Below are 14,784 nucleotides of genomic sequence, written 5' to 3'. Positions count from 1 at the left end.
TTTAAAATATGCACAGGTGAGACTGTACTGTAAATATTTGTGCAATTGATGATTTCTGCTGAGACCAACTGTCCAACACCACAGGTTGCTTACTTTACTAAACCAAAGCCATATCTTAATGATCTGATGCACAATGTTATTTTTAAAATAAACGATTTTACAACTAACTTCCTGTACAGATCAGTAGTTGAAAATGATGTAAACATGGAGTTAATTTTGTCAGTCCGTATGTTGCAGTGTTTATCCTCATGAAACGCTGCAGCTCTTATTGCTGGCACTCTCTGCCTCCATCCGAATCTTATCTGTAGGACAAATTAAGCTTTCTGTAATAAAATTTTTTTTGCAAAGATCCCCAGGTAGCACAGCTAAATGTACATATATTCCTCAGTATATTTGTTTTGAAAAAAAAGAAAAGTTTACTGAATGTACCTGCAGCTTTCCTGTTGCCTGTGAGGACGAGGCCCTGGTAGAGTTCTTTTGCAGGGCTCTTCTGAGCCAACTCTTCCCCGTGGAGCCAGATCAGCAGCATCCTGTTCCCATGTTCTTGGTAGCTGTGCTGACCTGTGGACAAACACACAGCAGTGTACAGTCAGGAAAACATTTTACCTAGTGAAATTGACCCAAAGAAGGCCTCTTTGGATTGGAATATGAAACAGAAAAATAAAATAGCCAGTCTGTTTTGGGGAAAAAAAAGTAAACCAAGGGTATTAATTTCATAGCCAAGTTTCCCTCATAAGTTTGGGGATCTGAATTTATATTCAGATCTGGTTTCCAAGTTTCCAAAAGCACGGTCAAAAGCCTATCTGGTCAGTGTGAGTTGCGGCACCTGTCCACTGCTCCTCAATGGCAGACACTTGCTCCTTAGTGAAATCCCAGTGTTCTGCCAGTCTTTTCCAGTCTGCTGGTTTCAGGAGCTCGTACGCCAGGTGCCAGGCCATCGAACGGAGTCGCCTGGTCTCATTGCGGTGGTCGAGTTTAAACGTTAGCGGAAACTCGTTGTGAACACTCTCATTAAGCTCAGGGTTGGCCTGTAAGCAGATTGATAAAGACCATGAGCCCCCAGAGAGCACAGGGGCATGGAAAGAGATTATTGGAAAGACAATCACACACATGATTAACATTATGAATACCACAGTTAAACATTTTGAAAATCAAGAAGGGAAGGGAGTCAGAAATATCCTTAATTAAATTGATGGTAAATTGGCTGTCAAATATTTCTGCTTGCGACTCATTTTTTACCATGGAAGCCTTAACAGTATTAGAGGGGATTCAGCTAATCTAGAATGTGACGTTAGGAAATGAATCATTTGTGATGAATGTAATTATTGACTTCAGGGCTTCAAGAATGAATTATGGCACATATGAAAAGGGTAAAAGTATGATTCTACTATCGCTCACCTTCCTCCAGGCATAGTATCTCTCTGCTTTGATGATCATGTCCACAATAATCACCTCATCTGCTCTAGCTGCCACACCCAGAGCCGTCTTGCCCTGCTACTCCAAATCCAACATGTACAGCAAAATATACAAAATATGCTTTAATTACAACTGTAAGGCAGGAGATCTAGATTTTTTTCCCCTACAGTTTCAATGTAGCATTTTATGCCTTAAATTATTCATATATTGTACAGTGTTTTTTCCCTTTTAGATGGTCTGACAATGAGATTTTGATCAAGGTTAAGTCCTATAGAAGGTGTACATGTACACATACAAATTTAACTTTCATTACATCTACCTTATATTAGCTGTAGAAATTTTTGTTAGGATACTTACCCTATCCTGAAGTGCCAGATCCAGCCTGGCTTTAAGAAGCATGTCCACAATTTCTATTCTGGCCAGCTCTGCAGCAAGATGCATAACAGTCTGGGACCTCTAATAGTTCAACAGGATAGCACAATGCAGCATACATTCACTACTTTAATGTTTATATATGTTGGCTGACACCTTATTTTACTGTGTTAGTAGGGTGGTCATACCTTATCGGTGACATTAACGTTGCAGCCAGCATCCAGTAGAGAATGGATAACAGTGATGTGGCTGTTCTTCACTGCCAGGTGGAGAGGAGCCTCAAGGTGCTGAGAGCAAAAATATCCTGTTACACAACATGAGCCCAAAAAGTGAACTACAATGATATGCATCCAGGCAGTGTGTCAGCGGCACAGCTTCTGTCTGTCTGTCTGTCTGTCTGTCTGTCTGTCTGTCTGTCTGTCTGTCTGTCTGTCTGTCTGTCTGTCTGTCTGTCTGTCTGTCTGTCTGTCTGTCTGTCTGTCTGTGTGTGTGTGTGTGTGTGTGTGTGTGTGTGTGTGTGTGTGTGTGTGTGTGTGTGTGTGTGTGTGTGTGTGTGTGTGTGTGTGTGTGTGTGTGTGTGTGTGTGTGTGTGTGTTTTATCTGTTTTGCCAGAAAACTTTACTAAAAAAGTGTGCTACTGCCACCTAGCTTGTGTTTACTTACCTGATTCTGAAAGTCAGTGTGGGCTTTGTACGGTAAGAGGATTTGAACAAGAGATGTGTCTCCTCTTTCTGAAACTGGATGGAGGGCACTGCATTTGGCCTACAAGAGAGGGAGTTCAGCTGTATAATTCTAAGTTTAAAAAAAAAAAAAAAAAAAAATTTATCATATATTTTGATGCTGCCCTAAGGATTAACCCCTCTAATACATTTTATGCTACAGTATCATTAACAGCAGGACACTAGAGCAGGGATTGAATTATGTGAGTCAGCATAGCGCCTTACTGTACCGTTGTGAGGATGTTGGGGTCACAGCCAGCCTCCAGCAGAGCGAGGACACATTCTTCCTGACTGTTGTCTGCAGCCTGGTAGAGTGCTGTCTCACGATCCTGCAAAACAGAAGATGTATCGATAAAATCTAGTGGTACTGGATAACCACAGCAGAAGCAGAAAATTCTTCTCAAGTAGACCACCAGTTAAAAGGACTTAGTATGCTCACAAAATTTAATAATGTTTTCAGACCTATACCCAACTACAATTCTGAAATCAAGCAACCTTTTTTACACTGAAGGAACTTGGGTCCTCAGTAAATTAATAGCCAACAAATTATTTTTATATTCATTTATGCTAATTATGTTGGAAGTCTTTTTTTAAACATTTTTTTTTTAAATTATTTAAAAACAGGTAATGACTGAGATTGTTATGTAAATTATATCCCTCATGAAGTACCTATCCTAGTCAACAGAATCTTTGGCCAGAAGCACAACCAGGATTACCAGTCAGATCTGAAGTTCAAGCCAGAACACAGTTTACCTTGTTATACAACAGTGGCCAGTACATGTTTGATACATCTTAATTAATCCAAAATGGAGCCACCATCCAGCAGTGGATTAGCCACTGAGCACACACTGTCACAAACCAAACCGTGATAGAGATGATGTTTACAGTGATTGTCTACCATATTGACTTCATCCCGAGTATCAAAGCTCTGCAGCAGCAGTTGGACGGCGTCCAAGTGGCCGTTCCTGGCAGCTAAGTGCAGGGGCGTGTCCCCTCTCTGACAGAAGGGGAGGGAGGGAAACAACTCGCATCAAAGAATGTTTGACTTTGAGCTTTCATGCAGGTGTGACACAGAAATGTGCACTCAGGTACATCAGAGCATACACAGCCACATAATGTAAAAAGATGCACCAGAAACAAATAAGTCCATGCACACACCTTGTTGGGCTTCATGGTGGCCATTTTGTATGGCTCCATCAGCATCTCTAACATTTCAACACACCCATGCTCTGCCGCCAATGCAAACGCCCGGTGCCCTGACTGAAATACAAGAATTGAGGTACAAACAACCATTAACTGCATGCACTTCCTAAATAAGTGAATTATATAGTTGCTTTATGAAAAAATAGTGTAAACTTGATACCTGGTCATCTTTGTCTAGTTCTTTCATTTGTAGGTCATTAATAATATACTCAACAATTTCAGTGTGGTTGTTGATAGCAGCACAGTGCATAATGTTCTGTCCTTCCTGACATAGAAAAAAGCAAGTTATAATTTAGAAAACATTTTCTGTTTGATCGAGCAGTGTAGGTATCCACTATTGTCAAACAACTTGATTTTCACAAGGAACCAAATTATATCAAGGAGAACGTGTGTCCGCCCTGAGGTTTGTAACAAGATGAGCATACAAATAAATCCAGGATAATGAAAATTTATCAACAAGTACCTACGGAGGAGCATGTTTGTTTGTTTTGTTTTTGGAAATGTTCCAAAAAATAAAAACACAAATGGCCCAATTTCTGTTTATTTTTCTCTATCAGCAAATGAGAAACAGCAGAATGAAAGTCTTCAAGCTTCTTTACCTCGTTCTCAACCTTGTGTTCAGCCCCAGCCTGCACTAATAATTTCAGGATCTCCAAACTGCCAAACCAGGCAGCCAAATGAATGGGTGCCACACCATACTGTCAGACACAGAACACAAAACGGAAAGTTGTGATTACTTAAAAATATTGCGTAGGCTCTTGTCCTGTGGCTCAAGTTTTCAGATGCAGGCATTCCAAACCCTCTCACCTTGTCCTTTTGGTCCACCTTTACCCTGCGCTGTAGAAGAAACTGAACAGCTTCCTTGTTTTTGCCAGCTACTGCATAGTGAAGGGCAGTCCTATTATGCTGAGGCAAAAAACTCATTCAGTATATTATCCATTTGACAAAGGTTTCTCCAAAACCCCAGAAATGATCAGCCTTTGAGTCCGTGGGATCTTACACAGTACAGTGCAGTGTAATGAGATGCAGAGAGGTAGTTTGTGTTTTTAGACCCACCACATTCCTTGCATTGGCGTTCAGCCCTCTTCCAAGAGTCTTCATGGTCTCCACATCATTCCTCTTAGCTGCTTCCATAAACTGCTTCTCTCCATCAAGCACTACACAACACAGCAGGCAGGAATGTTTTACATACGGCTATTTACATATATACTAGATTCTTTAATATATGTTACGACATATACTAAGCTTAATATGCAACTGATGTGTGAGGCATTTACGATGGCATTTGGGTCAAACCTGAACAGGAACATACTGTAAGTTAAATTGAGATGAGTGTGTATCCATTTTAAGTGCTGTGGGGGAGCTTGCTTAGGTTTAAGCCTTGTGCAAATATATTGCATTTCTTGGAAAGAAACTGCCATGCTATGGGCATACAGTCATTCCACTACAATTACTAACTAATGATTAACCCCAGCTTTAACAGTACAAACTCAAGGGTTAAGTTCTAAAGTGAAAATTTTGCTCCATAATGTTCTATGTTTTTTTTCTGTTCTGTAAAGCCACAGTCTATTTATTTATATATTTTCCACCTTCTCTCATTTTGTGTTCCTTGTCCTTGTGTACTCACACATCTCTTTGTTGTCAAAGCTGTTGTCTGTCTCTAAGTCCAAGTGCTTGTTCAGTATAAAGTCAGCAAAGCCCCTCACAGCCTCCTCTCTCATCCACTTTCGAGGGTCCAGATTTTCCTTCTTAGGACTATGCTTCTTGATCATTGCCCTCAAAGCCAAAGCTCTTCTCTCCATTGGGAAGCTCTATAAATGACCTTTTTGTGTTACCACGGTGGACTTGGCCTAATGTAATAAACAGTCTAATGTATGCGCTGAAAGCCAACCGAACCAAATATCCAAGGAAACGGATCAGGAAAAAGAGAGATGAAAAACGCAGTTATACGGAGTTTCATGTAGTTCCTGTCTTTAAACAGGCAACAGCAAACCTTGAAGTGGAGGGTTACTCCTACTATTTTCTTAATGCTGGAGGGCTGATCCGTGTTTACTTTACAAGCTCACACCCTTGAAAGGCTGCTGATAGTAACAGAATACATGTAACATAGCACACTTAAAACTGTGTTACATGACTAGTAGGTGGCATGAATATGGCTTAATTTTTATCAAGCCTTGAGTAACATGAAGATGTTATCCCAAGTATTTTATTAAATTTAATTTCTATGAACAGTGCAATATTTACAAAAGATTAACATAATGCTCTAATAGTAGTTTAACTTGTTTGTCCGGGGAGTTTTGACTAGTTACACATACTCTTTTACAGCAATGTTTCACATTCAGACAACCTGATGGAATGCAGTGTTTTGCTGATGGCCACTGTGCAGCATGTGTTTTTCTCATAAAATATTTCTTATCTGATTCAGGACACAAACCAGTAGCCCTCCAGTCGAAAACTTACTTCAAACAAACTAATTCTTCACATTTCCTCATTAAGCTAACCCTTTTTGGTCAAAAGTCAGCTGAAGAGATAATGGACGATAATCAGTTGTAAAATAGTAAATAGTAATTTATTGCAACTTAAATTTACATAATAGATATTCTCTTATCTTCATTATTAAACATACAATATTATAATTGACACATTAAATATAACTGGAAATTACTGGAAATATCTGAATAAAATAACTTGATTAAGATAAATTAGAAAAAAAAACACCGGAAGCTTAAATTTTATAAATATAATGTTCCATTTAGCATACATAAAAATAAAAAAAATTAGGATTAACTTCAGTGAGTAACAGAAAATTGGCAATTGGTATGAAACAGCATTGACAGCCAAAAGGTCATTAAAAATCTCAAATCTCAAAAATTAAAACAAAGAATTGGTGTTTGTCATCTTTCATATTGTGTAGGGCATATTACAAACAAATAGGGCATATTATTATTATAAGTATTATTATAAGTACAAATACGGCTTTTTTGAAGAGAAAAATTGAATATGAGTTTTTGTCCAATGATTGTGAAGACAGTTTGAGCTGGAGATTTCCATAGCATGACTAAAACCTACCCAGTGAAACCAAAGGTACCGGAGAGAGCTGTATTTAATTCTCTGTAGAAAACTTTCCCAGGTCCTCCGGTTGAGGATGTATGCAATACCGTCACCTGAAGAACTTGTCGATGGTGTTGCGAGGGCCAAAGCCTTTGGCTCTCTTTGAAGGAAGAGAGGAAGGCGAGTCCTGTCTAAAAGTCATGAAATCAACACAATCATTTTTAATCAATTAAAACATTCCTTGTTGACATAATTGGAAATTCATACTACTTTACCTCCTGTACATGGTATATGCTGAGACCATGTCACTATTTTGAGGAACAACAATGTGTGACAGGGAGTCTCACCTTTTGCTTTTGCCTTTACTCACTTGCCTTGCCAGGAGATCTGTGAATAGAAACAGATGGATAGAAAAAACTCAATTTTTATCTGTTTTTTTTTATATAGAGTGCAATTTCTGAGGAAGGATTGTTTAGGAGGAAACTAGGGTGCAGTTTACTGTAGGAAATGAATAGGTGAGAAAGTGATTTAGCCCTTTCCAGTACCGGGGCAAAGGGAGCCCCATGGGATGAAATGAGATGTCTTTTCTCTGCAGGAATTGATACAAACTTCTCACACAACATCACTGAACTGTAAATAACAAGGTCAGAGGTCCCAGACATTCTCCCAAACAGACATTCCTTCTGTTAACTTCAAAAATGTCACACAGCCACAGCTTATAGACGTTGCTAACAGGACAGTATCTGTCATCAGCAGACATATACAGTATATCATCAGACTTTAGATTCATGCTGGAAATACTGACACACCTCGAACCTCAAAGTACACTAGAAACAAAATGAAGAATTGATGATGAAACACAATGAAAAAAGACCACAGAATGTGTTAAGTGAGGAAGTGTTGAACAACCTCATTTAATGCACACACTCACCTATGGCCTTGCTATTTGTAACTGAAGGTGGATTTGTGGAAGATGATGTCTGTCCCCCCAGTTCATGTAGAACCTCCTGGTTCAGGCAGAGGTCAACGTGGTGGTTGAAGATAGTGAGGTCATCAGTTACCTGGGTCAGCTGACACACTGGGCAGATGAGGACGGGGCCTTTATCGTCACATGACTGAGGCTGTACCGAAGTCACGGTTGTGTTCTCACCATTGATCAACAAAACCGTTGGAACAGAATCATTTTTCAAGCCGTGTTGGTGTTGAGGATCAACTCTGTTCAACTCCAACTCTTCGCTGTTCTTTGCCTTCGCCTCTCCAACCTCACACTCCTCGCTCCATTTTTCCACCTCCTTATATTCTTTATGGTCATTCTCTAAGTCCAAATCTGACTCTGAGTCAGGGTCTGTGCTTTTGTTTGGCTTTCCTGAGAATTTACTGAGACACTGGTCTATATGTCTGTTGAAGACGTTCAAATCAGTCGTCTCCACCTGCCTGAAACACACCGGACAGGTGAGGCTCTCCGACACTGTGCCACCACAGCCTGATGTGGATCCATGGGCCTCTACGTGGGAAACAAAGTCATTTTCTGAGAGATCTGAAGATATACTCTTGTGAACTTTTGTTGATGACCCTGCACCCTTTTGAGCATGAGAGCCAATGGAAGTGATCACAAAAGCATTCTCCCTGTGTCCTTCCTCTAGTGTGCTTGAATTTGCCGCCTGGTGTTGCAATCTTCTGGCCTGGGCCCTTTGGAAGAAAGACTGTTGGGTTTCCCCACCAGTCTGGCCTCCCTCTAACCCCCTGTGCTTGCTCTGCCAGGGAACATCCTCCTGTTTCTGGCACCTCTGCGTTAGGGGATGACTAGAAGGGGTCCAGGTTTGGAAGGAGTAACTGGAGAGATGCTCCTTCCCAGGTTTCTGATGCATACCTTGGATAGAGCCGCTGGAGTCTGTCTTGCCTGGCTGAAGAAAGCCAATGATGCTCCTTTGCAGGGGCTTTTTATCATCCGAACTGACAAAAGCAGAAATTCGAACACCTACGAGCACGAAAACAAATCATCTGGAGAAAACTTCAAAATGAATGCCAAAGGCATTATTATTTCCACATGCAGCATGTCACAGATCATTTAGATTTATTTCAAGCTAGTTATATTAATTGATATGTCGGTTATATTGCTAGATCTAATTACCCATGAGCCTCAGTCTGAGTGGCTGGGGGCTTTCATTTTCTATTTCCGTTTTCAGTAGGTCCTTAGCAACAGCAAAGATCTCATCCACTGAAGCAACAGCATACGGCAGCGTCAGTGCCCTGGTTTTCACCTCAAAGTTCACGTTCTTAAGCTTCAGTGTTACTGTTTTACCCTTCATGAAAATGAAGAAAATACACAGTTGAATTCATAATAGGAAAAACAGTTGAGGTTATTTCTATCTTCTTTCCAACTACCTCTTAATTACTGAGATAATCAATGGTACTTTATGGAAGGGGCACAAATAGAAGAGAGATTTAACCTGTGCAATCTGTCATATCACTGATTGAATGCATTTTGTAACACGCCACAAAGCGCTTTCATAATAATGTGATCATCTCCCAGGGAGACATTTCCAAGGCTGATAGCAGCCCCTGCTGTCTCCTTAATGGCCTTCCATTTCCTCCTGCTATCAAGGCCACATTGGGACCCAGGCAGGGGGGTGATGGTCGTGTTAGGCCGCCCCGACCTTTCTCTATCGATTCAAACAGGAATGAACAGGTTGAGGTAATTGTATGAGACTTGGTTTGGTGTCAGGCTGATCCGAAGGTTGCCTAGTATAAGATGGTATTTGTTTTTTCTTTTTCTTACCAAGGACACATTTCATTTTTGTAGTTTTGTCCATTTCTGTCCAAATATTCCCTGGGCTTCTTTGCTTTTGTTATTTCTTTGAGACAGTGTTATAGACCTTTGAGGCAGAGTCCAGCTGAGCACAGTCTGTTGCAGTTATAAGATAAAATCACATGCATGGTTGATGTAACTAGGACAGTGTCTTAGATAGAATGCTGTATTGTGTAAGTCAAAAATGTTGTCATTCTAACCTACTTGTTCAGAATAGATGCTCAGTGTTACTGCATGAAGCAGCCCTCTCTGACATTCAGTACCTTCAGATATTCTTTCTTCATGTCTTCTGCTAAATCTTCACAGAGCTCCCTGCATAAAGAAAACTGTTCCTCAGCTTTACTCAGTTCTTTAAATGTCCTGTAAAAATAAAATGTCACACAAGGAAATTAGTTAGAGTAAAGGGGATGGATGCAAAAAGAATCAATTCGATTATGTCAGTGTCTATTAATGCTTTATTAAAAACCAACCTTTCTGTGCTCATGCTTTTTCTTTCTTCATGTCTGTATGAAGGCAAAGACAGTGAGTCTTACGTCTTCTTTCTGAACTGGAGTTTTTTTTTTTGCCCAATCTTTTGTGTTGAGTTTTACTAAAAAAATACAGACATTACCTTGGTATATATGTGCAGCCCAGGCCCAGGGAAACCTGCATGAAATGATGCCAGGCTGTCTCCGAGAACAACAACGACAGCAGTGCCATCTGCTGGCCGAGGTGAGAACAGCTACTGATGCCCAGAGCATTTAGCATCTTCTCACTCACCTTCCCTATGCCAGAAACCTGGGGGAATACACAAAATCATTTTTACAGTTTTTAAATATTTACATAGATTTCCATTCAACCATGTTTTCCCCGCTTGAAGCACTTCACACCACACCTACCAGCCTTTAATAACACAAAAACGCATGATTACATTCTAACATCTTTCCATAATTATTCAACAGCAACACCACAAGGCTCTGTTTATGTTTTAGTTTGAGCAGCGTGTACTGTACTTTGCGAACTGGAAGATTCTGGACGAAGTCCATGACTGCCACCCTGGCGGGGGGGAGTCTGTACTGGCCATTGGGCTTGTTCTTGTCACTGCACACCTTGGCAAGCATCATGTTTGGAGCAATTCCTAGGAGAGTGGGTAGTGTAATTGAAAGGTGTATTTGTAAATGACCGGCTGGGAAAAATATACACATGATGTTAATCATATTTCTAAACAACTAGACAGACTGAAGATTTTTATTATTGCTGCGGAGCAATATTGTTATTGTAAAGAACGAATTACAGGGAGTAAAACAGAGTTGCCTGTACTCTATATTTTTTAGTTTAGCTTTTATTCAGAAAGTACAGAGGGGGTGAGGGAGAGGGAAGAAAAAGTTGAGGATATGTTATTATTCTCCTGTGAAAAAGCAAAATGCTTTTAGCATGGCAATAGCATGGCACTCTGTTGAATAAGGGGAGGTGATGTATACAAAACTGATACTGGGATCATTATTCCATCATTATGATAAAATTATATAGAGAGACCGTAAAAGATGGTGTTTTATTAGTCACACCAGAGTGGTTTCCCCCTCACCTGCACTGGCAGTCAACATGGTCTTCTGTTCAATGCGGAAGCGCATTTCTCTCACAGCCTCCTCAGCAGACGTCCCAAACACCTCGAAAGCACCACCACCAGCAGCGACACCATCAGAGCCCAGCAAGCAGCGAGAGGGGCTCGGGCTGTCCTCAAACAGGACTGGAGAGAGGTCTTTCACCTCTGGCTCTGCCTCCTGGTGAATCTCAGTCTGTTCTTCACCTTAACAGAAAAGAAATGATTTCACACAGTAATCAGATGGATTACTGGTGTATGAAACTTAGCAATTCATCATATAACCGAAATGTTTCCTGTCATGTTTTCATGTCTACACTAAATGTGGCAAAAGATGCCCTGACCAAAACAAAACAAACAAAAAAAAACCATCACACCATATAATCATTCTATATTTCTGTATAATGAAGTCCTGCCTCTACTGCTGGCGTGGAAACGATGTGTACGAGAGGACTCCGGCCAGCTCTGCCTCTGGTCCAAGTGGTCTGTAAAATCCAGATAAGCTTCATCCAGGCTCATCGGTTGGAAGTGAGCGTCATAGTCAGCAAAAATCTCCCGAATCTAACAGAGAGATACAAATTCATGAGCACCTATTAGTTTACGCAAGAGGCCACAAAAGGGCTGCATATCATTTGTTGTGTCTAGTATGTATATCTTTGTATGTGTGTGTGTGTGAGAGAGAGAGAGAGTTTTGGCGTCGCTCTTACCTCATCACTCACAGCTCGGTATTTATCAAAGTTAGTTGGAACAATGACTAAGTTTGGGCAGAGCTTCTTTGCGATGAAGCCGGGCATGGCAGCTCGGACCCCGTATTTCCTGGCATGGTAGTTGGATGTTGACTGAAAAAAAAGGGTGAGATCTAAATAAAACACTTTTGCACAAGCGAGGCAATATGGATTTCGGATACCAAACTCTCATTTGAATGCTAAATTTGATTTGAAGACATGAATATAATGTCGGCATTGGTTTAAATATCCATGATCTCTAATTTTATAGTAATGTATTGTGAAATTAATTTAGAATATCAAGCATATAAAGACTTATTTCTACACTGTTATTTGAAAAAAATATGGTCTCGTCGCATTATACTGTTAGAATCATGACTACGAGATTTATAATGATGTACTATATGATCAATATCTAAACGTACATATAATATCTGATCATTTGCAAAGCTGTGATTACAGGGTTTGCGATGATTGCATTACAGAAAACTGTACTTTGTGGTCAGTAACCTAATGCATCTACTTTTTCCATTACTATTACTATTTCTGCCCTGACTTGCTTGAGTTACCTGCGGGCATATTCTGCACTGCATCTGCATCTGTCATGTTCAATATCTGATGCACCTGCACAACTAGCAAATGTGCTAATTATCTAAAAAATAACTATCATGATTGTGGTAATATATTAACCCACCAGCATGCTCATGGATCCTACAGCCATGGGCTTGTCCTTCAGCTCAGGACAGTCTCTCATCTCCACAGCAGCGTAGAAAGCGTCCATGTCCACATGTACAATCACACGGCTTAGATCACGACTCCTCTCCAGCGCCGAGGCCATCCTCTCCACCTACACAGAGAGATTTGATCAAAAAGACTTCAGTTGCCTGATCTTTGAAATGTAGCTTTTTCATTTGACAGCACACATCACATTATCTGCATATGTGTTTTTGAGGAAAGTAAAGAAAACAATGCCGGCTTTACCCAGTTAAGTCCATATAATGTCTTACCTGAGCTTGCGCTTTCTTTAACTGCTGCTCTGTGATCTGTGCTTTCTGTAGCATCATTTTCTCAATGCGCTGGTTCACCTGCTGCTCTCTCTTCAGCTCATTCTCGTAAAACCTCGATCCCTGCAGGGGAAGGACAAGGACGATGAAGAGTTACAGATTCTGTGGCCCAGATATAATGAAAAGCTACAAGAGCACATATATTTTTTAGGACTGTATGTCATTACACTGTGGATATGGAACTTTCACAAAAGGCTGGACACAATCTGTAAAAGTGGACCTCGCATTTCATATTGTCCACAGCACACTAGAGCCTAATGTCTAATTTTCTACACATCCTTTGGTTAAGATTCTTGCTGGTTACACAGGCAAGTCATTTGCACCAGCCTGACACAGGAGAGGGAATTTTTTGTAAATGTATGGATGATGAATTCCTGGTACTTCACACAAAACTAACTGAACAAGTGCCTCTGAGTTGTCCGAGTTTACCTTGGAGGACTCCATGATGATCTTGTTGATCTTGTCCCTGTCAAGACCCTCCATACCAGCCTTGTTGTCATTGAGGGCCATTCTCGAGAGGAGCCCCTCTCCTTTAGCGGATGCCGCCCCATTCTCCATCCCGAAGATAGGACCATTGATGGGAAAAGACGCGTTTGTTTTCGTTTTTTTTGGCAGTATGGCCCAATTTATAACGATCTCAGCTCTCTACTAGAGTTAGATGTGTAAAGCTGTACGAGCTTTGTTTCCCATTATATGTGCGGCTTCTCGAGCCAGATCATGTAACCGAGAGTAATTCCGAAACTGATCTTTTCACGCCGAGCATGAACAATCACATCGAATCAAAATCTCCCCCCTGTATAACGCTCATGCCCCTACATGTTTTGAAACCGATGACGGGTTTGGCGGCACTTCCGCGTACACTCGTCATCGCCGGAAGGGACGGGGCTTGTCTTGTTGCCCTCTTTAAATAAATAAATTCTTGAATTTATCATTAAAGGAATGGTTTGTACTACTGATATAGATTTTCAAATAAACCAAATAGTATAAGCCAACGTGTAAAATTTCAGCCAACTAACATTGAAATATCTCCACATCATTTTAGATATGTGTAATGCCAGAAACTGATGTAAACATGAAACAAACACGAAACAAAAGTTACGAAGATACCTTTCTTTTGTTGACACCAGCCTTGAGTTACAGACTGTCTAGTTGCCCCAAAGCGGCCTCATGTCGTTATAAAGAGTTAAGGCATACTGGTATAAAAAAAGTAGCTTTATTTTTGAAAAAAGAAGAACGGTTAAATTTGCTAGAAACTTGCAGATGATTTTGAGGATTGTTTATTTCATATAACCTCCAGGATGGACCTTACAAAGGTTCCTTTTAGGCTTTATGACTTGAAATTAGTGGTAATTTCTTCCGATATGAAGCGGACCTAATGAACCTTAGACTGAGGCGTTATGAGTGTGGCATAGTTGGAAGCATGTCGAGCTAGAGGGTCTACGGCAGACCCAAACACAGCTTTTCTACAGTAAATCTCGCCGACTACACTGATCACTGATCGATTCACTTATATCCATATTGGACGAAATTTTGTTTTAACTACAAAGCATTCATATCATTTTAGCTGTTTTCAAACTCCAAGTTAAGTTAGCTGGATCTAAATAATTATTTCCGGTATTTAGTCTTTCAAAGTACACGGCTGTGTGTAAATGTTTCATGGTATTTTGGACACAACATACCTGTAATATAAGTATGTATATTTAAGGAGTAGTCCGTCGCCAATTAAAATAATATTGCCCACTTGGACAACTGATTTTTGGTACGGTTTCTATTGCACTGCACTCCCGACATGAAAAGGCAATGCTTTTAATTTGAAGGCAGATATGTAAGACTTCCGGTATAGCTG

General features: G+C 40.4%; 2 protein-coding genes across 2 annotated transcripts; both read right to left on the bottom strand.

Annotated features, from left to right (window-relative positions):
• Positions 1-206: 206 nt before the first annotated feature.
• On the bottom strand, positions 207-5,677 carry ankdd1b (ankyrin repeat and death domain containing 1B). The gene is made up of 15 exons (XM_040156377.1): positions 5,338-5,677; positions 4,767-4,867; positions 4,518-4,616; positions 4,310-4,408; positions 3,871-3,975; positions 3,666-3,767; positions 3,406-3,504; positions 2,738-2,836; positions 2,452-2,550; positions 1,977-2,075; positions 1,774-1,872; positions 1,399-1,494; positions 827-1,028; positions 430-561; positions 207-302 (listed from the first exon to the last, which is right to left on the bottom strand). Exons 1-15 carry the CDS (start codon positions 5,510-5,512, stop codon positions 247-249), a joined length of 1,662 nt encoding a protein of 553 aa, XP_040012311.1. The 5' UTR covers positions 5,513-5,677; the 3' UTR covers positions 207-246.
• A 646-nt stretch (positions 5,678-6,323) lies between these two features.
• polk (polymerase (DNA directed) kappa) lies at positions 6,324-14,768 on the bottom strand. Its single transcript, XM_040156369.1, has 14 exons — positions 13,368-14,768; positions 12,882-13,001; positions 12,569-12,721; positions 11,857-11,988; positions 11,566-11,710; positions 11,135-11,356; positions 10,563-10,687; positions 10,181-10,347; positions 10,041-10,073; positions 9,834-9,930; positions 8,893-9,064; positions 7,693-8,739; positions 7,109-7,148; positions 6,324-6,952 (listed from the first exon to the last, which is right to left on the bottom strand). The coding sequence occupies exons 1-14, from the start codon at positions 13,494-13,496 to the stop codon at positions 6,871-6,873; spliced, it is 2,664 nt and encodes an 887-aa protein (XP_040012303.1). The 5' UTR covers positions 13,497-14,768; the 3' UTR covers positions 6,324-6,870.
• Positions 14,769-14,784: the final 16 nt, after the last annotated feature.

The sequence above is a fragment of the Xiphias gladius genome, chromosome 19 (genome assembly GCF_016859285.1).
Source record: "Xiphias gladius isolate SHS-SW01 ecotype Sanya breed wild chromosome 19, ASM1685928v1, whole genome shotgun sequence".
NCBI lineage: Eukaryota > Metazoa > Chordata > Actinopteri > Istiophoriformes > Xiphiidae > Xiphias > Xiphias gladius.
The sequence above is the reverse complement of the archived record's forward strand: the minus strand, read 5'-3'. Positions and strand labels throughout refer to the sequence as shown.